The 23,385-nt window shown below is 45.1% G+C and overlaps 1 protein-coding gene across 1 annotated transcript in view; it reads right to left on the bottom strand.

Annotated features, from left to right (window-relative positions):
- Positions 1–23,385, bottom strand: part of CSMD2 (CUB and Sushi multiple domains 2) — a 597,686-nt gene that overhangs the window by 10,220 nt on the left and 564,081 nt on the right. The window contains 8 exon segments of the mRNA XM_053897825.1: positions 5,260–5,439; positions 6,010–6,121; positions 9,670–9,743; positions 10,081–10,254; positions 14,814–14,987; positions 15,422–15,601; positions 16,815–16,991; positions 20,776–20,958. Coding sequence (XP_053753800.1) covers positions 5,260–5,439; positions 6,010–6,121; positions 9,670–9,743; positions 10,081–10,254; positions 14,814–14,987; positions 15,422–15,601; positions 16,815–16,991; positions 20,776–20,958 — 1,254 coding nt within the window.

Genomic DNA, 23,385 nt, shown 5'->3' with positions numbered 1-23,385 from the left:
GACTCAGTAAAAGCACATTTATGAACAAAATGCCTTTAATTGTCTTAGGTTTTATAAGATGAGGGAGTGAGAGGGAGAAAGCATTTTATGGGCCAGGATCTATGCTAGGCCATGTATTTCATGTTATTTCACTTACCCCTGCTCTCAAAACTGTGAGGTAGAGGGGTACCTGCGTGGCTCAGTTGGCTAAGTGTCCAGCTTTTGATTTTGGTTCAGATCATGATCTCACAGTTTGTTAGATGGAGCTCCATGTCAGGCTCTGTGCTGCCAGTGCAGAGCCTGCTTGGGATTCTCTCTCTTCCTCTCTATCTGCCCCTCCCCTGCTCATGGTTTCTCTCAAAATAAGTAAATAACATGAAACATTTTAATGAAAAAAACCTGTGAGGTAGAGATTATTGTCTCCATTTTATAGAAGAGAAACCCACTAAGGGGCAGAGAGGTGAAGAGGCTTGCCCAAGGTCACACAGGAAGGGACAGGTAAAATTCAACTGCATCTAAAGCATTTTGTGTTTTTATATATAAGTACACAGTAACATCAAAAACAATGAAGTACTTAAGAATAAATGTAACCAAGGAAGTGCAAGACTTATATGCTGAAAATGACAAACCATCATTCGAAAGAATTAAAGATTTAAATGAATGGGAAGACATTCCATGTTCATGGACTGGAAGACTTAATATAGCTCAGATGGCAACACTCCCCCAACTGACCTACAGATTTACCACAATCCCTGTCAAAATCCCAGCTGCTTTGCAGAATTTCAAAATCCAATCCTAAAATTCATCTAGAAATAAAAGGGGCCCAGAAGAGCCAAAACAATCCTGAAAAAGCAGCACAAAAAGGAAGATGTACACTTCCCGACTTCAAAATTTATTACAAAGCTATTGTAATCAGACCTGTGGTGATGTCATAGAGGCAGTTACACGGCTCAATGGATAAAATGGAGGATCCAGATATAAGCTCACATATTTATGGTCAAGTGATCTTTGATAAGGGTACGAAGACAGTTCAATGAAGAATAGTGAAGAATAGTTTTTCCAATAAATGGTGCTGGGATAACTGGATAGCCACATGCAAAAGAATGAATTTGGACCCCAAACAACCACCCGCACCAAAAAACCCCCCACAAAATAAACCTAAATGTAAGAGCTAAACTATAAAGCTCTTAGAAGAAAACACAGGCATAAGTTTTCATGACCTTGGATTTGGCAGTGGTTTCTTAGATATGATATGAAAGCACAAACAAGCAAAGAAAATATAGATAAATTGGAGTTCACTAAAATTAAAAACTTTTGTGTTCAAAAGGACATCAAAAGAAGGTAAAAAGAAGGACCTTCCTTTGAAGGACCTTAAAAAGAAGGACCTTCCTTTGAAGGACCTTCAAAAGAAGGTAAAAAAAGTCCAAACTAATTGCATTGTATTCATTACATATGTGCAGTTTAATGTACCAATTATATCTCAATAAGGCTGTAAAAAATACCTCCCACATTTGAAAAAAACAATGTAATACAGGACTAAAGTGGAGCTTAAAATTGACAGTCTAATTTCATTTTAGGTGAGGAGTGAAATAAAGGATAGAGTACTATAAACTTAACAAAAAATAAAGAAAGTGAAAGACCACCCGTAAAATGGGAGAAAATATGTGAACATCTTGTATCTGATAAGGGTCTCATATTCTAGATATATAAAGAACTCTTGAAGAGACTCCAGAGCAAGATGGTGACATAGAAGGCTCCTGAATTCCCTCCCCCCACCCCCCACGCCATGGACACACTGAATGTACAGCTACACATTGTTCAACAGTAAGAGTTCAAGTAAAAGAAAAGATCTAAACATAAGAGCATATAAATGTATAAAGCTCACTGATAAAGATAGATGGTTACATTCAGAATACTCTAATACTATAATTGTGGTGGGTAAATCAGTCATAACGCTAGTGTAAAGGTTAAAAGACAAAAGTGTTAAAAGTAACTATAACTATAATAATTTGTTAATGAATACACAATATAAAAAGATGTCAATTGTGATCTCAAAAACATAAAATGTAGGAAGGGAGTGTAAAAACGTAGAGCTTTTGTATGCACTCAAAGTTAAGTTGTTATTTGCTCTAAAAGACTGCCATAATTATGTTTTATGTAAGCCTCACAGTAAACACAAAACAAAAACCTATAGTTGATACACAAAAAGAGGAAGGAATCAAAACGTACCACTACAGAAACTCATCAAATTCCAAAGGAAGAGAGTGAGAAAAGAAGAAAGGAACTACAAAGCAGACAGAAAAAAATTTAAGAAAATGGCAACAGGAAGTTCATACTTATAAAAAATTACTTATTTTTTTATAATTAAAATTTTTTTATTATTTGTTTTTGAGAGAGAGAGACAGAGTGTGAGTGGGGGCAGGGGCAGAGAGAGAAGGAGACACAGAATCAGAAGCAGGCTCCAGACTCTGAGCTGTCAGCACAGAGCTGGATGTGGGGCTTGAACTCATGAACTGTGAGATCATGACCTGAGTTGAAGTTGGATGCTTAACCAACTAAGTCACCCAGATGCCCCTGTAATTTTTTTAAATGTTTATTTATTTTTGAGAGAGACAGAGAGTGTGTGAGCAGGGGAGGGGTAAAAAGAAAGGGAGACAGAATCAGAAGCAGGCTCTGAGCTATCAGCACAGAGTCCCATGTGGGGCTCGAACTCATGAACCGTGAGATCATGACCCGAGCCAAAGTTGAACCCTTAACCGACTGAGACACCCAGGGGTCCCTCAAAAATTACTTTAAATGTAAATGGACTAAATTCTCCAATCCAAACACAGAGAGCGGTTGAGCGGACAAAACAAAACAAAAACCAAACAAAAACTCCAGACCCAACTATATGCTGCCTACAAGAGACTGACTTTTAAGGACATGTAGCTGAAAATGAAGTGAAGGAAAAAGATGTTCCATGCAAATGGAAACCAACAGCGGAGCAAGCTATATTTATATAGACAGAATAGACTTCAAGCCAAAAACCGTAACAAGAGAGAAAGAAGTTCATTAGATAATGATAAAGGGTCAATTCATCACGAGGATACAACAGTTATAAATATTTATGCACCCAACATCAAGACACCTAAATATATAAAGCAAATATTAACAAATCTGTGGGGAGAAGCAGACAGCAATACAATAACAGTAGAGGAGTTCAATACCTCACTTTCGACAACAGATAGATCTTTCAGACAGTAAATCAGTAAGAAAACACTGGACCTAAACTAAACATGAGATCAGATGGACTTAATGGACATTTACAGAACATTCCATCCAACGGCAGCCGAATATACATTCTCCTCAAGTGCACAGGGAACATTCTCCAGGACAGAACATTCTTAATAAATCTAAGAAGATAGAGATCATATCAAGCATCTCTTCTGGCCACAATGATATAAAACTAGAAATCAATTATAAGAAAAAAAGTGGAAAATTCACAAATATGTGGAGATTATATACCATGTTCCTGAGCAACCAATGGACTGAAGAAGAAATCAAAAGGGAAATCAAAAACTATCTTGAGACAAATGATAACGGGGACAGAATTTCTATTGGGGAAGATGAAGGTGTCCTGGAGAAAGTGGTGATGGTTGCACACAGTATGGTAAATGCACTTAATGCCACTGAGCTGTGCACTTACAAATGGTTCATTTGGTAAATTTTATATTATGACTATATTATCTCAATGAGAACTTAAATGTACTCTAGAAGAGTTCACTACCACATATGGAAAACAAATACTACTTTTCATAAGTAAAATAAACGTACAACACTTCATGCAGTGAAAATACAAGAATACTATTACATTCTGGCCCTGATAAAGGCTCTGACTCTGACACTTTCTCTCCCTGAGGGGCAGAACTGCAAAGTACTTAGGAACAGGGATTCTGAAGTTCGGTCTTCAGGATCTGAATCTCAGCACTTTTCCTTTACCAGCTGGTGACCCTGGGCATGTTGCTTAACTTCTCTGTGTCTCAGTTTCCTCATATGTTAAATCTGAATAGCCCCTGCCTCTTAGGATGATTGTTAAGGATTAAATGAGTTAGCGCACACAAAGTGCTTAGACTACTTAGCACCTGAAATATGGTGAGATCAGCATCTGTAAGAGAGTTTAATGCCGTTCCAGCACCAAACTGATCCTTATCCTTGCTTGACCCTTCTTTTTAAAAAAAAAATTTTTTTTTTAACGTTTATTTATTTTTGAGACAGAGAGAGACAGAGCATGAACGGGGGAGGGTCAGAGAGAGGGAGACACAGAATCTGAAACGGGCTCCAGGCTCTGAGCTGTTAGCACAGAGCCCGACGTGGGGCTCGAACTCACAGACTGCGAGATCGTGACCTGAGCCGAAGTCGGCCGCTTAACCGACTGAGCCACCCAGGCGCCTCGCTTGACCCTTCTATTAAGCCTGGACTCAGATCACCTTCTCCAGGAAGCCTTCCCTGGTTTCTCTCCTCCCCTACTTAGGCTGAATTGGTCTTCTTCCTCCTCATCCCCACGGCATTCAGTGCATTGCCATGTTCCTGAAGGTTCGGTTATATTTGATAATGTGTCTTCTGCAGCTGAACATGAGCTATTTTAGGGCAGGGTCTGTGTCTTTCACCTTCCAATTCCCTATCCCTAGCACAGGCATGTGTGGTGATAATGCTCAATAAACAGAATGAATGAATGAAGACGAGGGGGAGGGAGGTCTGGGGCATTTTGGTAATGCCGAGGGATCTGTGGGTGGGTGCTGTTTTATCAAGGTTATACTATGTGTAACGAGTTATTTTGGTTTGGTGGAAATGATTACACATAATCCTGGGAGAAGGTAGCAAAATAAAATTTGGGATGGCTTTACCCTGTGCCTCTCTAGACTGACATCTCCTAGAGGCTCAATACCTCAGAAGATCAGAAGCAGGATCCAGCTCCTGGAAATCACATCTCTTCCTTCCTTTTTAAGAAATATTTATTTATTTTGAGAGGCAGAGAGAGAAAAAATGAGAGTGGGGGAGGGGCAGAGAGAGAGAAAGGGAGAGAATCCCAAGAAGGCTCTGCGCTGTCGGCAGAGAGCCTGACGTGGGGCTTGAACCCACAGACCGTGAGATCATGACCTGAGCTGAAATCGAGAGGTGGAGGCTTAACCAACTGAGCCACCCAGGCGCCCCTCTTCCTTCTCTGTTGCCGTCTTCCCCCCAAGCTCAGCTGTCACCTTTGGCCTCCCCTGCTGGAGAAGTTCACCGAGCAGGCACACTCACCCAGGCAGATGGGTGGTTTGCCTGTCCAGCTGCCATCTGCTTTGCAGGTGCGGTGCTCGGAGCCACCCTTGAGGGAGAAGCCCTCCTGGCAGGAATAGATGAGGGTGTAGCCCATGGAGGGCAAGTCCAGGGCCCCAACGTTGGCATGGGTTGGCGTCTCTGGCTGCTTGCAGTGGTGGGCTGGACGAGAGGAAAGATGGTGTTGGGCCTGGGGGATTAGGGTCCTCAGAAGGCCTTCTGCCCATTCCTGTTCCTAGATGGAACATCCCCTTCCTTTGCTTTCTAGGCCCCTTTCATGTCCAGCATGCCCTCCCCAAATCTCCCCTCCACCCCAGCCTTGATGTCTATACAGATGGCTACGATGGAGGTGATGTGGATACTGGCTTAGTCAGTCTGGAGGGACTGCAGCACTCTTCCTGAGGGAAGAGGAATAATTATGGTCAAAAGCCTGCAATCTTTCATCCTGAGGGCTGACCTTGTAGCAGTTCGTTTTTGCTGCCACTGGAAAGTTCTTTCTTTTTTGCTAAGGCATAGGAATTGCCTTCCAGTATCAGAAAGGCTTTTGTGTGGCAGTGTCTTCCGTGAGGCCCCAAGGGATAAGGACTACAAAGAGCGCAGTATTGGTCCCAATGAGAAGTCATGAGCTCCCCGTCATCCAGAACGTCTGAGCACGGCCCGGGTGCCCAGCTGGGGGAGATAACGTGTTGCCAAGAGGCACCGTCGTGGGATGCAGGTGAAGTCTGCACTCACGGACACAGTCGGGCGGGGTTCCGCTCCAGGTCAGGTTGGGAAGGCAGGTCCTGGTGGTGGAGCCCTGAAGCAGGTAACCTTTTTGACAGCGGAAGAGCACTGTGCTTCCGACCTGTGGGGAGGAGGGAAGGTTCCTTGATCACTTTCTACCCAGTGATGCTTCACACCCTGTCGCTTGACTACTTACTTTCACGTGACCGAGCTCCTACCCATACCCCTGTCTCCACCTGCAACATCCTACTTCCACTTCTCTGCCCGGTTAAATATTATTTACCCTTTGAGGCAGCTTCCACTCCGCCTTTTCCGCAAGCCTTCACCCAGGCCCCGGAGCCAGATCAATGCTGTTACTGGAAGCATCACTCTCCGCTGTGGCGGACAGAGTGCCTGACTCAGAATCAGAAGATCTTGATCAGAGTTGCGGCTTCCACATCTACTCACTGAGCGACAGGCTGTAGGGGACTCTATGCCTTAGTCTTCTGGTGGACAGCGTGGGGTGACCAGCCCTGCCACGCCTACAGCACAGTGTCGTGACACTCAAATGCAGTGGTGGATTTGAAAGCATTTTATACACTGCACGAAACAGAATCACTGCTTGTGCGTGTCTCTTTCTTCTACGAATCGATACATTCCGTAAGGAAGGGAGACTTGTCTTCTCTCCAGATAGCTGCATCTGGCACTTGCTTTGTAAGTATCTGTCGGATGGAATTGCCACCTTCCTGCCATCTAAGTCTCTGCTCAGTTGTTTTCCCCATCCTCACCCTCCACCAGCCCTCACTGTCCAACTCTACACCCCTGCAGCCACCGACTCCGTCTCTCCCTCTGCCCTTTGCGTGGCATGGCGGGGTCAGATCAGCTTCCTAAGTTGCAACTCGGGTTTCACTATTTCCCAGCTAAGAACACTCACGTGTCCCTATTACGTACAGGAGCAAATTCAATCGCAAAGTGAAACTCTTGTCTTGCACTCCCTTCCTCCATGCCTCACTGCTGTGTCTTGAATTTCATCATCTCATTCGGCAACGGCACCTCTGTCCATCCAGTTGTGCAAATCAAAGCCCTCAAGACAGCCTTGATTCCTCCCTTTGCTTCAGCCTCTCCCTCCAATCCAACAAGTCCTCTGGTTCTGTCTACAAAGCCCACTCCGACCCCTTCACTTCTCCCCGTGTCACTGTCACTACTTCCTTCCTCCTGAGCCACTGCAACAGCATCCTACTTGTCTGGTGCCTCCCTCCTTAACCCCCATCATTCACTCTCTCCACAGCGTGCAAATGCTGGATCAGAATCACCTTCAAATGGTTTCCTGTGACATTTAGAATAAAACCAAAAATGCTCACTGTGGCCTTGAGGGCCGTAGGTGACCTGGCCCATGGCTTTCTCTTCTCAAAAATTATCACGTGAGGGGCTCAGTCGGTTAAGCGTCCGACTTCAGCTCAAGTCACGATCTCACAGTTTGTGGGTTTGAGCCCCACGTCAGGCTCTGTGCTGACAGCTCAGAGCCTGGAGCCTGCTTCGGATTGTGTCTCCCTCTCTCTCTCTGCCCCTCCCCTGTTTGCTCTCTGTCTCGCTCTCAAAAATAAATAAACATTAAAAAAATTATCATGTGATATTTGATGCATGCAAAAGTCTATGTGGAACATATACAGAAATGATCTGTCATAAGGAACTGTACATCTTAAGTGGAGTGCACCCCTCCACGTAAGGGCTAGAAGGCTAGTGACACAGTTGTCACTATCTGTGTGCTCCTTCCCTGCCCTGTTCCTCCGCTCCCCCTCAGTGGTAACTACTACCTTGAATTTTGTTTTTAATTTCCTTGCTTTGTTAAAAAAGAATTCTATCACACATAGGCACATATCTCTCTCAACGATGTTGTTCCTAGTTTTAATCTTTTTGGAATAGCATCATACCACCTTTGTCACTCCATACTATGTTTCTTTTCTTTTTTTTTTAATGTTTTTAATTTATTTTTGAGACAGAGAGAGACAGAGCATGAGCAGGGGAGGGGCAGAGAGAGAGGGAGACACAGAATCCGAAGCAGGCTCCAGGCTCCAAGCTGTCAGCACAGAGCCCGACGCGGGGTTCAAACTCATGAACCACGAGATCATGACCTGAGCCGAAGTTGGATGCTTAACCGACTGAGCCACCCAGGCACCCCATACTATGTTTCTTTTTTAAAAAAAGTTTTCTAAATTTATTTTGAGACATGGACAGAGAGAGAGAGAGAGAGAGAGAGAGAGAGAGAGGGAGAGTGGGGAGGGGCAGGAAGAGAGGGAGAGAGAATCCTGAGCAGGCTCCACACTGTCGGTGCAGAGCCTGACACAGGGCTTGAACTCATGAACAGTGAGATCGTGACTTGGGCTGATATTATGGGCTGATATTCAGAGTCGGGTGCTTAACTGACTGAGCCACTGGGGCTCCCCCCTGACTGCATTGCGTAGAGCTGTAGTGCATTCATCTGTCCTGCTAATACACCATTGTGTGACTTTACCACAATTTTTCTCATGTTTTGGTAACATGTGCAAGAGTGTCTTTGGGGTTAGTTTCCAGGAATGGAGCTCTTGGGTCACAGCATGTGTGAATATTTAACTTTATAAGACAATGCCCCGTTTCCAAACCTCACCCAGCTCTCTGGTCTCTTCTCCTCTGTTCACAATGCTCTGGACTTGCTGGCTCGCCCGCCTACCAGTCCTCCAACCTGCTAAGCACTCCCCTGCCTTGACGCCCCTCTGCACTGGCCGCTCCCTCTGCCAGAAATACCCACCCAGCTCTGCCCGGGGCTGGCCCTTCTCATCACAGAGGCCACAGTTCAAGTTCAGGAGGCCTCTTCCCTCACCCCGCTTCCTAAAATAGCAACCCACCCCATCACACCCCTTTATATTATATGGTACATAGTGCTTATTGTTGTCAGAAATTATCCTGTTTATTGTCACCAAGTGGAGAGCTTCCTAGAGCGGGCACCTGGCCTGTCTTGTTCCCACTGTATTCCTAGCACCTGGAGAGGTTATGCCGCTAAATATTTGTTAAATGAATGCAGATTGAGTGAATGCGTCACATTCCTTGGCTGGATCCCAATGTGCCATTTCTTCTGGGCACATCTTGGGCTCCAGTTAATCGTCCCACCTTGAACACAACTGTACTTTCCTGCTTCCTGTTCTCTATTCTGTGCGTCCCATCCACGGCTGTCCAAATCCCTTCCTTCTCCTTGAAGCTCATTCTGAGATGTGTCCATGAAGCCTGTATCCTCCTGGAAGGTGTCCATGGAGCCTGCCTCCCGTGTGGCATCTGCTCGCTCCTGCCACTCTGTCTAAGCCCTGTGTCTGTGAGTAGGGGATATGTGCCGTGAGGACAGAAGGTTATCTGTCTCACTCATTTCTGTCTTTCCAAAACCACCCGCCCCAACTACATGGGCCTGCTGGGAAGTGGTGCTGTCAATATGTGAGAATCTGCTCTCCCACATCAGGTTTTCGGATTGGTGTAAGTGCCTTCTGTTTCTGAATGGGCTCCTGTGTGGCACGGTTCAAAGAGGCAGAGCGCTTCCTGTCTCCAGCTTCCAAGGTTTTGTGTCCCACTGGTGCTGCCCCAGGGAAGATCCCTGAGTCTTTCGAGGCTGACAGCGATGTGAAGGGACAGGAGGCAGGAAGGCCCGATCTTGGCTGACCTCATTACCTGGTATCCCTGGGAATTGTTCTGTATCCCAAACTGCGGCACACCGGGGTCTGTGCACATGGTCAGCGTTGGGTCTGGATTGCAAAACAGAGAAACAGACCACATGGGCACTGAAGCTTTCATCGCCTCCGCTCACTCTGAGAAATAGGGGTAGGAGGGGAAAATGGAGCCAGATCCTGCCTCCCCCACCTGTTGGTATCTCCACCCGAGTCATACCCCCGGGCTATGTGATCCCCGGCAGCAAGTTCACTCTGGCTATTTCAATATCACACCCTGCTTTAAGAAGCTCAGAGGAGGACTTGTTCCCTTTTGCAAATGAGAGCACTGAAGACGGGGAAGGAAAGGCATCATCTTGGGCCTGAGAGAAGGATGCCCACCAGCTGGGACACTCTGCCCCAGACCACCTCTTACCTATGCAGCTGGGCTGGGTGCCACTCCACGTCCCGTCTGACTGGCAAAACCTCCGTGGTGAGCCCACCAGCACCAGAGGGGGCTGGCAGGAGAAGGAGACGGACGACCTGTAGGAGAAGCCTCGGTCCTCTCTCCTCCCACGGGCTGGGACGCCAGGATCTCCGCAGAACACGGCTGGAAAGACGAAGGGAGAAAGGCAGGTCTGAGTTGCTTTCTAGAACCCAGTCTGCCACCCCAGGCTGGCTTTCCTCCTGGTTCTACTTGAACTCTGCACACGGGGGCAGCCCCGGGTAAAAGATCACACTTGCCTCTCACACCTGCTGCCATGTGCTTCCTCTCCTTTCCATATTCAAACTGCTTGTTAATAATCCCCCAAGTAGTGAAGTAATGTTCTAGGAAGTATAGAACGTTGAGAAAAAATAAGCTAAAACTCACTACCGAAACTTTTTTTCCACTTTGATGCTCATTCTCTTCTAGCCTACGCTCGGCTGTATGTAACCTTGTGCGTGGCTGTGAACCCAATGTCCAAGTGTTGTAAACCTTGCTTTGTTTGCTTATTAGCCTGTAAACACTCTCCACGTTAATGACACCGTTATCACAACTGGCCACATATGCAATGAAAGGTTGTGCCGTAACTGTAGTTTATCATAGCTAATCATTTGTATTAGGTATTTTCTATTATTATAACCTTAGATGTTATAGGGCTATTCTTGCCCTGGTAGTGTTTTCTTAGGGGGATTCTCTAGGACTTCATATGTTTAAAGGTTTAAACGTGTTTACAGGTCTTGACGTGGACTGGAAATGGCTTTCCAAAGAGTGTGCATTTACGCTGCAGCGAGTAGTGTATGAATGTGCCCATTTCATTGAGGTCATCAGGGAGATTCACTAGAGAATGATTATCAAATTCAAATTGTGTGACAGCAAATAGAATAAAGGCAGGCCCCTCTTCTGTCCCTTCAGTTCACTGTCTTAAGCGTTTGCATACATAGTTTACTAAAAATTCTTATTTCCTTAGGACGTTGCAGAAACAGACCTGTGTTTTAAAGGGGGTTGCCTGCAATAGTGATTTTGATGCCTTTTAAAATAAGCACAGAGGGATTCTACCTGTAGTTTTGTTCTTAGAACCAATATACTTTTATTTATTAAAAAAATTTTTTTTAAATGTTTGTTTTTTTTGAGGGAGAGAGCGCTTGAGCAGGGCAGCGGCAGAGAGAGAGGGAGACACAGAATCCAAAGCAAGCTCCAGGCTCCAAGCTTGTAAACACAGAGCCTGATGCGGGGCTTGAACCCACAAACTGGGAGATTGTGACCTGAGCCGAAGTCGGAGGCTTAGCCAGTGGAGCCACCCAGGCACCCTGAATCAATATACTTTGAAACAGCTATCAAGCCCAAAGATAATAAACAACCAGTGATGTGTGGTGTGGTGTGAGTAGGCCCAGGGGACCGCCAGCACTCTTGTGTCGTGTTGGTCGGAAAGCACGCTCAACTTGCACTTCTTTTCTGTAAACACTTGCTGTGGCAGTTCTACGAATCGCCAAGCCCCGAACAAACCAGCTGCCGTGGGGAGCAGCCGGATGGGTCTTCACACTGTTGATGTGCTCTGCTTAAAAGAAAGGGCCTCATGTCGATCATATGCGGCTCTGAAGTTCCATTTATTGAAGCAGTCTAAAATGAAAAATTAAATTTTATGTCTATTCTTTTCTCCTATCTTCAAAGTTCTAGTGGTGATAGCATGAGCTATAAATTTGAGTGAGAGTTTCAGAGAAAATTGGATCGATGATTGTTTTCAGACTAGACTTTGTCACTCACTCGCTATGTCAGGTCCTTTTTCTGAGCCTCATCTTCCCCACCAGCCACCGGGGAAGGGACTTCTCCTGCCCACCTCCCAGGATATGTCGTGGTGAGCATCAGATGTGACCATGTGTGCAAACGTCCCTTGAGGAGGCAACACAAAGCACTGCGAAATGTAAAACGTTGTCTGTATGGATGTACTGATGTGCTGTGACCTCTCAGCGGATGAGTTTACATGTGGGTAATCAGAGCAGAGCTAAAGGCCCAGGGTGACTCTTCTTCCTCATTCCTATTCTGCTTTGAATTAGATTCACTTCCTTCTCTATTAACTTTCAAAGACCATTTATTAAACACCTTTCAGCTCCTGATTTTCTGCTGTTTCTGGAGCCAAATAAGTCTGCAGGCATGAGCCCTGCCTTCTGAGATCTTGGAATCTAAGTCAGATAACACAGGAGGGTGTAAAAGATGAAAGGTACCAATTTTCAGTAACATGGCTTGAACATCAACAAAATTGACTGAAAGTACACAAGTGCATCAGATACTCAGGAGAAGAAGTGGAAGTTGCACATTTGGAAATGGTGCAATCAGGGGTGGCAGGGCGGTGGGGAGAAGTCAAGTTGAGAAGCTCTTTCTTAAAAACAGGGGTGCGGCCCAGCCAAATGAGAAGGTAGCATGGAAAGAGCTGAGTGGATCTGGGGAACATGTAGAAAGGGGGTGAGGCTGAAAATGAGTTGATCCTGATCTGCTACAGTATGGGGACAAAATCCTTGACCATGTTTAGGGAGTTCTATGAGGAAGAATGGTGTTACGAGGATACATTTACAATAATACAGCAAGAGAATGACCAGGTTTGAGAAGCAGGTCTACGGAGGAAAAGACGCAATCTGGAGGAGGGAAGAGGAAGCACCAAGAACTGCGGGAGGCCCAGATGCAAAGTATGAACCAGTGATAAGAATTCCACGGTTTACTGCACACCTCAGTGGTCAGCCACTTGGCCGTGGTAAATATGTTGTGGAGCACAGTGGGTGAGAAATAAAGATATCTGACTTCTTACCAGCAATCTACAAGAAAATGGGCTACCAAAGGCAAAGCTCCCAAAGATACCACTTCAAGCATGAAGAACACCCTTGATGCTATGATATGAACGTGTGTATGTGCATGGAGTCAAGAGGTTCATAAACATAACCAAAATAAAATGGAAGCAGGACCAGCAGGCTATGCTGGAAGAATCCTCTATGGAAGCTGGGGAGTCTAGTCTAACCAATCAGAAGTCAGTTACAGGCCGAGTTGACCAGATGTCACCAAATCCAGAAGAGGCAGCTCAATGAGCAAGAAGTACAAATGGATGACAAAGAAAGAACGGCTCCATCTTGCAGATAAGGAATGTGAGGCCAAAGAAAACAATGAGATACCTTTTAAAACTTCTTGTGTTAGTAAATATTAAAAGATATTGGCAAAATCCATTGTCAATGAGGATGTGAGTCACGACATATTCTCATAAACCGCTGGCAGGAGTGTGAGTGTGCTTTCTAGAAGACAGTTTGGCAACAGGTGTCAGGACGTAGAGAGTGCATGCCTGTTGGCTCAGCATTTTCTCTCTCTTAGGGCTTCACCACAAGAGTGAGGAGATGCTATCCTCAAGAACATTTATTGCAGGACTTCTAACAAGATTAAAACTGGAGAAACCTAAATTCATCACCAGTAGGAGAAGATTAAACCAGTTGTGGTATCTACAACAAAGAAATGCTTTATGCTATTACACATGATGATGTGTAGATCCGTATCGAGTGATGGAGAAAGGTGGTGATGGCCCATCAGGGAAGACAAGTCGTGAACTAGTAAGCACAGCATGATTGCAAACCGTTTACAGAAAACTGCACACCTCCTGCTATCTATGTAAGAAAGCCTTGCGGTCGGTGTGGAAGCACAGCCAAGAACTTAACCCTGGTTATCTTTGGGAAGTGAGAGTTCAGATGACTATTACATTCTTCTTTGTATTTTCAGATACGGTACATTTTTTTTTTATGATGACCATAATTCATTGTTCAAAAGCAATTTGGCTATTTCTTAGGAAGAAAAGCAAGGTTTCTGAGTCTACATGCAACCCTGAACTTGTTACCTTCCTAATGTTTTTCTGAAGGTGTGCAAAGGCCTGAGGGGTTAACTGTGCATTAAATGCTGCCTTTCTTGCATCCACTTTTTGAGCTGCTGGTTCTAGTTCCTGCTGAAATTTCCCAAATGGAAGCGAATTTTCAGAGGCACCCAAACAATGTCATGGGTATGTTGGTAGTTTTCTACAGAATTAGATAAATGCCAAGTAGAAAGAAAAAAATAGGTCCTAGTGTTTGTCTAAAGCCTGGGCACCGACAAAACCTTCTAGGGCCCAATTATGTGCTATGACAAGAATAAGGGAATAAAAATAAATGGGATAAATATAATGGATATATATTTATTCATTATATATAATGAATATATATAATGGATAAAAATAAAAATAAAATGGGATGGAATCGGGCTCCTGGGGACAAAATTAGGCCAGGTGGATAAGAAATAAACTCTTTCACCAAAAAGTCATGAATGCTCCAGGAATCTTTTCTGCACAGGCTATTTTCCATAAAGACACGTACATTTCCAGCATGGGTCCCTTCCAGATCTTTGGGAACTATCCTATCCAGTGAACAACCTTTCATGTTAAGAAACACTTCCCTTATCTCCAGCTTCATTTCCTTCCAATGTCACTCCACAGTGTCCACAGCCAGAGCTCAGTTAGGATATTCTCCTTATTTTCCTTTAAATCCCCTCTAATAGCATCTCTGACAAAGCTCGCCCCTGATTTTGGGGAGGGCAGTACCTATTCTAGGCCTTCCAGTAGCAAAGCTCTGAGGCGGGAACAGGCAGGAGCCAGCAGATAAGATGCACAAAGGCCCTGGTGAGCAACTTACGGAAACACTGAGGCAACTCTCCAGTCCAGGATCCATTCCCTTCACAGGTGAGCACCGCAGGCAGGGACAGCTGGTACCCCTCCAGGCAGGCATACGTCACGCTTGAGCCCCACATGAAGTCAGACCCCACCACTTTCCCATTGGGGATGAGCTGAGGTGGTTTGCATATGATAGCTGGGGGAGGGGAAGACCAAAGCATGCTGAGTTCTGGTGCCATCCTAGGAAACCAGGCCCCACTCACCCAGCTCCGATGTCACCGGCTACCCTGAACCCTCTGGGACTCTGGGTTAAGCAGGGAGAATCAGGAATGCCCCCTCTTACTTTGGGAGCCAGGATCCTTTTGCATTTTACAATGCCCTCAAGTGTGACAACCCACTCCTCTCTTTCCACCGCCCTCCCTTTGATGTTCAAAGCCCAGGCCTTACCTTGGTACCTCTGACTCTCTCCTTGCAGATGTTCAGGGACCAGTCCTCACCTCACACCCCCCATGATAGGATGTTATTAGGGCTCTGACTTGTCACCTCCCTCCCTTCTACATGTTCAAGGCCCATGTCTCACTTTTGTATCTTCTTTGGCCCTCTGTCCACATGTGCAGCCCTCAGACACACCTTTGCAGACTGGCTTGGTACCATTCCATGTCCGGTCCTTGGTGCAGCTCAGCACAGACACCCTATGTGACTCCATCATGTAGCCAGGGACGCACTGATACGTCACAGTTTTGTTGTACCTGAAGTCATTGCCCAGCCGGAGGCCATTGGCTGGAATCCCAGGGTCACCACAATTTATGACTGGGATAAGGGAAATAAAGCATTGTTCGCTTTCAGTACAGACCCCGTTTCTCCCCAGCATTCCAGTACCATCCCTGGTGTTCCCTGCACATGTCCAGGAGGGAAGAGGGTCAGATCAGGGATGCCCTGTCTTCTCACAGACTCCTGGTTCAGTATTGCCCGTTCTAAAGTCACTTTGATCAAGTCTGCGAAGGCCCTCCTGCGAAGGCATCCCCACTGTCTTCACCCACACCATTCTTATGCATCCCAGCAACCTGGGCTATGAAGACCATCCTTATTTAAAGCCCACCCCTTCTAAGAGGAAGTACCCAGAGGCCTTAGCTCCTAAATGAGGCTGGCACCCAGAGAGGGAAGTTTTCAGGTCGATAAGCCTAACTGTGTTATTGGGCCTCACAGGACAATTTGTCTGCTGAGGGGCGCATGTCATTACTTGTTGTTCTGCTTAGGAGGCCCCTGTAGGGCCAGCGGCTTAGAAGCAGGGCCTTGTGACCTTGCAATGGCTGTATCTTTGTTACAGTATCAAGTGAGGGTGGGGTTTGGTGAGCTCTGGCCTCCCAACAGAAGTGAACTTGACGTGGGGATTTAGTCAGAGCTTGAAGTCATAAGCTAGGGCTTGGAAAGGGGCCGTGTTTTCAGATTCCTTTATCTCATCCCTTCCCTCCATCTGGGTCCCACAGTGACAGTGACATCCTTACCGAGGAGAAAGGTCTGGGCCTGCCCCTGAGGGGAGCAGGAAAGGGGAGCAGTGGAGCTATCCCAGGCTTGGGAGCCAGGCTGGGGGTGGGTGGGGAATGGGTCCAAGGCTGAGAGGAACCCACAAAGATGGCAGACGGTGGCAGCTTTAAAGTGGGAAGAGAATCAGGCTGAGCCTGGGGAGTTTGTTTTAAAAGAGAACAAGAATGGCCAAGGAACAGGCTAGAGCCTGAGAAATAGCAAACGTATATATTCTTAACCTCCCCAAGCCTTGGTCACGTCATATGTAAGTGGGGCTCACAGTAGCTACTGGTCAAATGGCACAATGTATATAAAACAAACCCCTTAGCTCAGTGGTGGTCACACAGTCTGTGCTGAATAATTAGACACCATCATTCAGAGGTGGGTCCCCCAATGTGGCCAGCCTCCCAATCTCCCACACACAGCCTTCTTTGGCATGGAGGAGACCAACTGCCTTGGCTACCACTTGCCATGGAGACCAGAGGGCCTGGGATCTTACCTATGCACTCTGGGTCACTGCCTGTCCAGGTGCCATTGACCGAGCAGTGTCGGCTGAGCAGGCCCGTGGCGTAGTAGCCTTCCCGGCATTCATAGACGATGGAGCTGGAGAAGCCCAGGCCATCACTGAACATGACTCTGGCATTGCTTGGAGTACCAGGGTTCCCACAAGAGATCACTAGGAAGCCAGAGGAGCACATTATTCACCAGAACAAGGACAGGTGTCACCCGGGGGACTGAGAACGGCCCAGAGTGCAAACCACGTGCCCTATAAGGACCCTGTGATTGAAATGTCTCTCATGCTGCTTTCAAGGTGAGATCTGAATGAATTTTTTTTTTTAATTTCTAAAAAGTAAAGACTATATCTGTTTTATCATCCCACCTAAAATTTTAAATAATTCCTTAATATTACCAAATATCCAATCAGAGCTTAGTTTCCTTAATTTCCTCAATTGTCGCCCCCCCCCCTTTTTTTACAGTTGATTTCTTTGAATCATGATTCAAATATGACATCTGATGGGCATGTCTCTAAGACTCTTTGAATTCAGAGACTCCTGTTCCCTCTCCTATAATTTATCTGTACAGAAACCAGGGCATTTCTCCAGTGGAGTTTCCTACTTTCCAGATGTTGCTAACTCCACCAGTGAGGTATCGTTTGACTTATTGCTCTGTCCCCTGCAGTTCCTGTAGTCAAGTTCTGCTTCCTGGCAAGGGTACTTCATAGGTGGTTCTGTCTTTCCTACTGCATTGCACCAGGGGGCACAGCATGTTTGGTTGTTTCCTGGTTCATGATGGCGAGGCTGATCATTGGGTTCAGGCTTGTCCACCCAGTCTGGCATTACAAAGTTGCCATTGGGTTTCACTTACTGACTTAAGCAGCAATTGCTGACTGTTGATTTATTATTTCATTAGGGGACAGAAAATGGTGATACTAGCTCTATCACTCTTTCTGCATTAGCTAGAGTTCTTTAATCAAGAACTTGCCCATCATCAAATATTTGCTTACCCTAAGATGTAATTCATAAAGGAAGGCTGGATAATGCTTGATTTTTTTTTTTTTAAATCAGATGTCAGATAATGATTTGGTTTCCTAGCAAGATCCAGTGGTGACCAATAGTCATTTGGCTGTATGGATTTAAAACTTATATGTTGCCACCCATTGCCACTATTATTGATGCTTAAGTTATCCCATCTTTGGCTAGGGGAGCCTCTCCAAGTTGGCTCCTACATTCCTTTGACATGATCTCACTTGTCTGTGGTAGATTCCTCCCTGGAGTGACAAGATGTGTCATGTTCATGTTATATATTCTGCCCTAGTCCTAGAATCAGCCATTTGTCTAGAGAGCTCTGGTTCCTCTTAACAGAGAATGGATTCAAAAACCATAATCTGAAAGTTAAGGGTACTCATTGCTACTGAGATCATTGTTGATACTAGACTTTTAGAATGGGTAGAGCTGGGACAATACACTTGTAAATTGAAAATTCATTATGAGTTTACGCTGATATTACTAATCCAAATTTAGGATTAAGAGTTTTTCCCTAACTTCTTTATTTTTATATTATATCTCTTTAATGCTGAAAATCTTGGCAAATTTTAATTTGTTTTCAAGTAGTTTCAGAATATTAATATCAATATTATTACTAACGATCTGATTGCTAGAAACAATTTAAGATTTCATTGCCATTCTCCATCCTTAGGATATATATGCCATAGTCAAATGCCAATTTTTCCAGTCAGTTAAAATGATTCTCTGGGTTATTACATCACCAACTTAATATGTAGTTAGGTTAATTTGTTTTCATCTTGATTTTGATATTTAGAGATTGCTGTTTTCTAGGTTTTGCTTTAATTTTACTTTACTAAGTACATACAACATTCATGTGGTCTGAAAGTCAAATCTACAGATGATTGATTCCTTTTTAATGAGCACAGCAGATAGGCCTTAACACCCATGGGTTCACCAAGTATTTGTGCTTCCAAGGTGCTGGGAACACAGTAGTAGTCATATCCCCTGCCCTTGAGGAGCTCAGTCCATCTTAAGAACCTACCTACAGACAGTTGAATTAAAATATGATGAAATAAGTGTTATATTTGAAGGAAAAAAACACACTAAGAAGGGAGGAGATAATTGGGGCTGGAGATAGGAATCTGAGTAGTACCTTGAAAGGTAAGTGGGAGCTTATTAAGGAAAGTCATGAAGAATCATATACATATCATACACACACACACACTTATTCCAAAGGCATTTACTTCCAGGTCCAGACTCTCAGCCACCCACTTTCTGTTCCCTGAACACTCCTGACATGGTGCATGAGTCCATGCTAGGATCTGAGTGGCATGAAAGGAGACCTGGGTCACAGTGGATATTTAACAATGCACAAAATTCTCCCCCTGTTGATACACTTTACAAACCTCTTACTATGCCTGCAAACTCCTATGGAAACTAACTTTGCAAAAGCACCCTCAAAGGCAGGATTTCCAGGGATGCCTGGGTGGCTCAGCTGGTTAAGCGTCTGACTCTTGGTCTTGGCTCAGGTCCTGATCTCATGGTTTGTGAGTTTGAGCCCCACATTGGGCTCTGTGCTGACAGTGTGGAGCCTGCTTGAGATTCTGTCTTTGTCCCTCTCTTTCTTTCTGCCCCTCCTGTGTTCTCTCTCTCTCTCTCTCTCTCTCTCAAAATAAATAAATAAATTAAAAAAAAATAAAAAAAGGACTTCAGGCAGACAAGTGGGAGAGGGCACTAGCTCCATCTGTATCCTTTGCTGGGAAGGGGTCCCCTGATCAGGGGCCAGAATGTCTTCCCTGGCTCTATAAAACTACTCCACAACCTCAATGTCAAGAGCCATTCTCTGACCAGCTCATGCCTTCTGGGATTCATTCTCTGGAGATATTTTGGTTCTAATGGGACCTATCATCCACTGATCCTACCACTTTTTCACTGCCCCTTCTTCCACTCATAATCCTGCTCCCTTCTTATCCAGCACAGGAGCCAAGATCCATGATAATCCCCACCTTGCATATACCCGCACCTCTCCGGCCACTTGCTGCCAGCGTCTTAGCTGCCTGATAAAACCCCGACTGTATACCTAACACTTCACCTACCCTGTGCCTGCACCTATGGAGCAAAATGTGGCTGAACAAAAACACAGGCCAATGCCGACTACTCTCACTTTAAATCAATGGCCTCTTTCCTTAAGTGAGCCCTTGGTGCTGCCTGGCAATGATCTATGTCCCTATTCTATTCCCTGCCCCCTCCTTGCTAGGTGACTATTTCATATGGTCTCCTTCCTCTTCCAGCACTTTGTCATATACCCTTACACTCAACTTCCCAACTAGGAGAGTGCTATGCAGGCTGTATTTTAAAGAGAGACAGAGAGAGATCCAGGGAGCAGCTACAAAAAGTCAGACTCTGGGGAGAGAGGTTTTAAAATAAAGCTATTTTCAGAAATTTAGGAGTGTGTGGAGAAATATATTTCCCCCACTGGACCCACCCCAGGGAACATCAGGAGGGGCTTCTATTACCTTTAAAGGGTCTTTCAAAAATTAGATTTGTATTTCTTTTGGCACTTTGGGTGCTCATTAAACAATCTCTTCCCTTAAACTAAACTCCAAGAGGGCGAGGTGTGTCTGTCTTGGCACTGTCGTGTCCCAAGCACCTACTACAGTATTTGGCACGTGATTGTTGAAGGTAAATGGGAAATAAATGAATAAACAGGCTAAACTTAGTTCCTTCTGGTTTCTTCCCTCCTTAGGTGAGCTCAGGGAATCTTTTCATCTTTGGATCACTAATGGGCAGGACTGAGAACTACCTATTGATGACCATTATCCTCCAGGCCAAGGGTTCAAATGGGGCCATGTATTTTGTCTGTGAGTGTGAGGGCAGGTGCTTGGGAACAGGAAGACGGGGGAGGAGCAGCCGGGGTTGGGCAAAGGGGAAAAGCAGAATGGTCACATACATTACCTCCACACTCAGGCTGTGTGCCGCTCCATGAGCCGTTGGCTTGACAGGTCCGCTCTGACGACCCCCGGAGGGCATGGCCAGCTTCACAGCTGAAGCGCATCAGACTGCCTGGGGCAAAGCTATCCCCCAAACGGATGCCGTGTGCTGGGATCCCTGGGTCACCACAGATTCCCATGCTGGTTCCTGTGGACCAGAACCAAACAAAGCCCATTGTTTCAGCATTGAAGAGGTGGCAGTGGGGAACCGGGAGAGAAAGATATTGGACCCCAGGAATAAGGAGGGTGAAGATGGACTGTGTGCCTTGCCCCAGTTACTTGGACCTTACTTACTACCTTACTACCTATCTTACTATGCGGAAGTCAGACACTACAAAGGTCTGAGGTCATGGGTGAGTCCCTGGGGACCACACAGCAAGGGAAGAAAGTAGATGGAAGGCTCTGTGGTGGAGATCAGGTCTTTGACCTCTGGCCCATGCCCGTGTGGAATGTCAGTGGTCCAAGCTGGCTGCATCTCCTTCTTCCTTTTACCTCTTTTCTGTAATATCTGCAGATTCTGTGCCCTCTCTGTTTCCAGTTCCAGCATCTTAGCTCAGATGCCCAGTGTCCTTTTGCCCAAACTACTGTGAGAACCTCCCAACTAATGTCTTTATCTCCTAAACTCTCCCTGTAAACCATCTTCCACTTTATCCTCAAACCAAGACAATGAACAACCACCAAACACCTGATCTTTTTTTTTTTTTCCTGCTGAAATATCTCCACTGGCTTCCTGTTGCCCTCAGGTTAAAGTCTAAACTCCTTAGTGTAGGTTTGTCTTCTCAACAGCCTGGCTTGAATCTGGATCCTGGGAGGATTCCCTATTCACAAATTATGCAACATTGGTGAATTCTAGTTGAAATGTTTTAGACCATCTCATTCCATTCCTTCTTTGCTCCTTGCCTCCTGCTACATTTCTGCATTTATCTGGGTCCTGATATTGTACAGATCCACCTGAGAGAGTGCTAAGGATCCAAGAGGTGGAGGATGGTACAGAACAAGAGACAAAGCCACAAGATCTAGGCTTGTGGGAGCCAGGACCCCTCATAATATGAAGATGTATAGGAGACATCATTAGATCAGACTAGGCCATGGTAAGTGTGAGGAAGGAAGAGGAAAATTAAGGAAAAATAAAAAGTTTTATGAGAAGATGATGTGGAATGTATCTCCTCATGAACCCACATGTGTGGGCATCAAATGGTAATGTCTAAATGAGCATTTAGTTTCTTGAAGTAAATAAATATTTAAGTCATGTATACCCCACTATTTACTATTTATGTCTTTTCTCAATCTTGGAATTATTTCCTTTTCTAGTTTAGTTTCAGACTTTGAGAATACTACACAATCCCATGTTGCTCTCTACCAAAAAAGGGAGATTCATTCAACCTTCAACTCAAACATTTGGAAAAAGAAGGCCCACCACATTTGGCTAGATTTTCTTCTCTTTTGAATTTTTCCAGGGTGTAGCTCATGCAACAGGCAGTACTGGGCCCTCTTGAAAGCAGTTCTGATGGTGAGTACACTAATTCTCACACTGGCCAGCTGACTTCAGCTGGAGCTGCACTGCTGAACAATAGGCCTGAGAATGGAACTCTCTAGTCCTCGGAGCTGATTCTTTTTCTTTTCTTTTCTTTTTTTTCTTTTTGGAGAGAGAGCACATGCACGTGAATGGGAGAGGGCCAGAGGGAGAGGGAAAGAGAGAATCTATCTTAAGCAGACTCCATGCCCAGCATGGAACCCAATGTGGGGCTTGATCTAATGACCATGAGATCATAACCCAAGGCAAAATCAAGAGTCGGACACTTAACCAACTGAGGCACCCAGGCATCCCAAAAGCATTCACTCTTTTTTTTTTTTTTTTTAATGTAGGCCCCACACCCAGTTTGGAGCCCAAAATGGATCTTGAACTTACGACTCTGAGATCAAGACCTGATCTGAGATCAAGAACTGGATGCTTAACCAACTGAGCCACCCAGGTGCCCCCCAGGAGCCTATTCTGACAGAATGGTCCTCACTGTGGTGTTTAGGGCTCTGTTTCAGTGATAGAAAGGAATCTAGGATAGACTATTGTACCATGAGGGCAGATGGTAACTGTTGGCCCTCTACGAGGTATACCAGGAAGATGATGACATTGCAGAGGTGGGCAATGAACAACCTGATGTATTTCTCAAATGCTAGAAATCTCTGCATGTCCTGATGGCCCAGGGACTTATAACCTGTTATGCATCACCTGGGTGTATGGTCACACAGAATGAGGCTCAGAAGTTTGACCCTGAACTTCTGAATGCATATTTCTTAGGACTGGCAGGAGATGCTATTGCTAAAGATGATATCTATAAATTTCAGGAAGGGAGGAATTATATTATACTCATCAATGTATATCTAACATTGCTTCCTAATCACTTACTCTTCTCATCTCTCATTTTCTTATCTAAAGCATTTAAGATTTATTCATTCCTCAGCTTTAGCACTACTATAATCCCTTCTAATCCTGTCCTCAGAGATCTCCAGCAAAACTCTGCCCATGATTCTCATCTCCAAAGTGTTTGTCATCCTTGATGGATACACAGGAGAAGTG

The sequence above is a fragment of the Panthera pardus genome, unplaced genomic scaffold (genome assembly GCF_024362965.1).
Source record: "Panthera pardus isolate Hobbes unplaced genomic scaffold, ASM2436296v1 HiC_scaffold_11, whole genome shotgun sequence".
In the NCBI taxonomy this organism is placed as follows: domain Eukaryota; kingdom Metazoa; phylum Chordata; class Mammalia; order Carnivora; family Felidae; genus Panthera; species Panthera pardus.
Note: the sequence above shows the minus strand (reverse complement) of the source record. Positions and strands in the feature narration are given on the sequence as shown.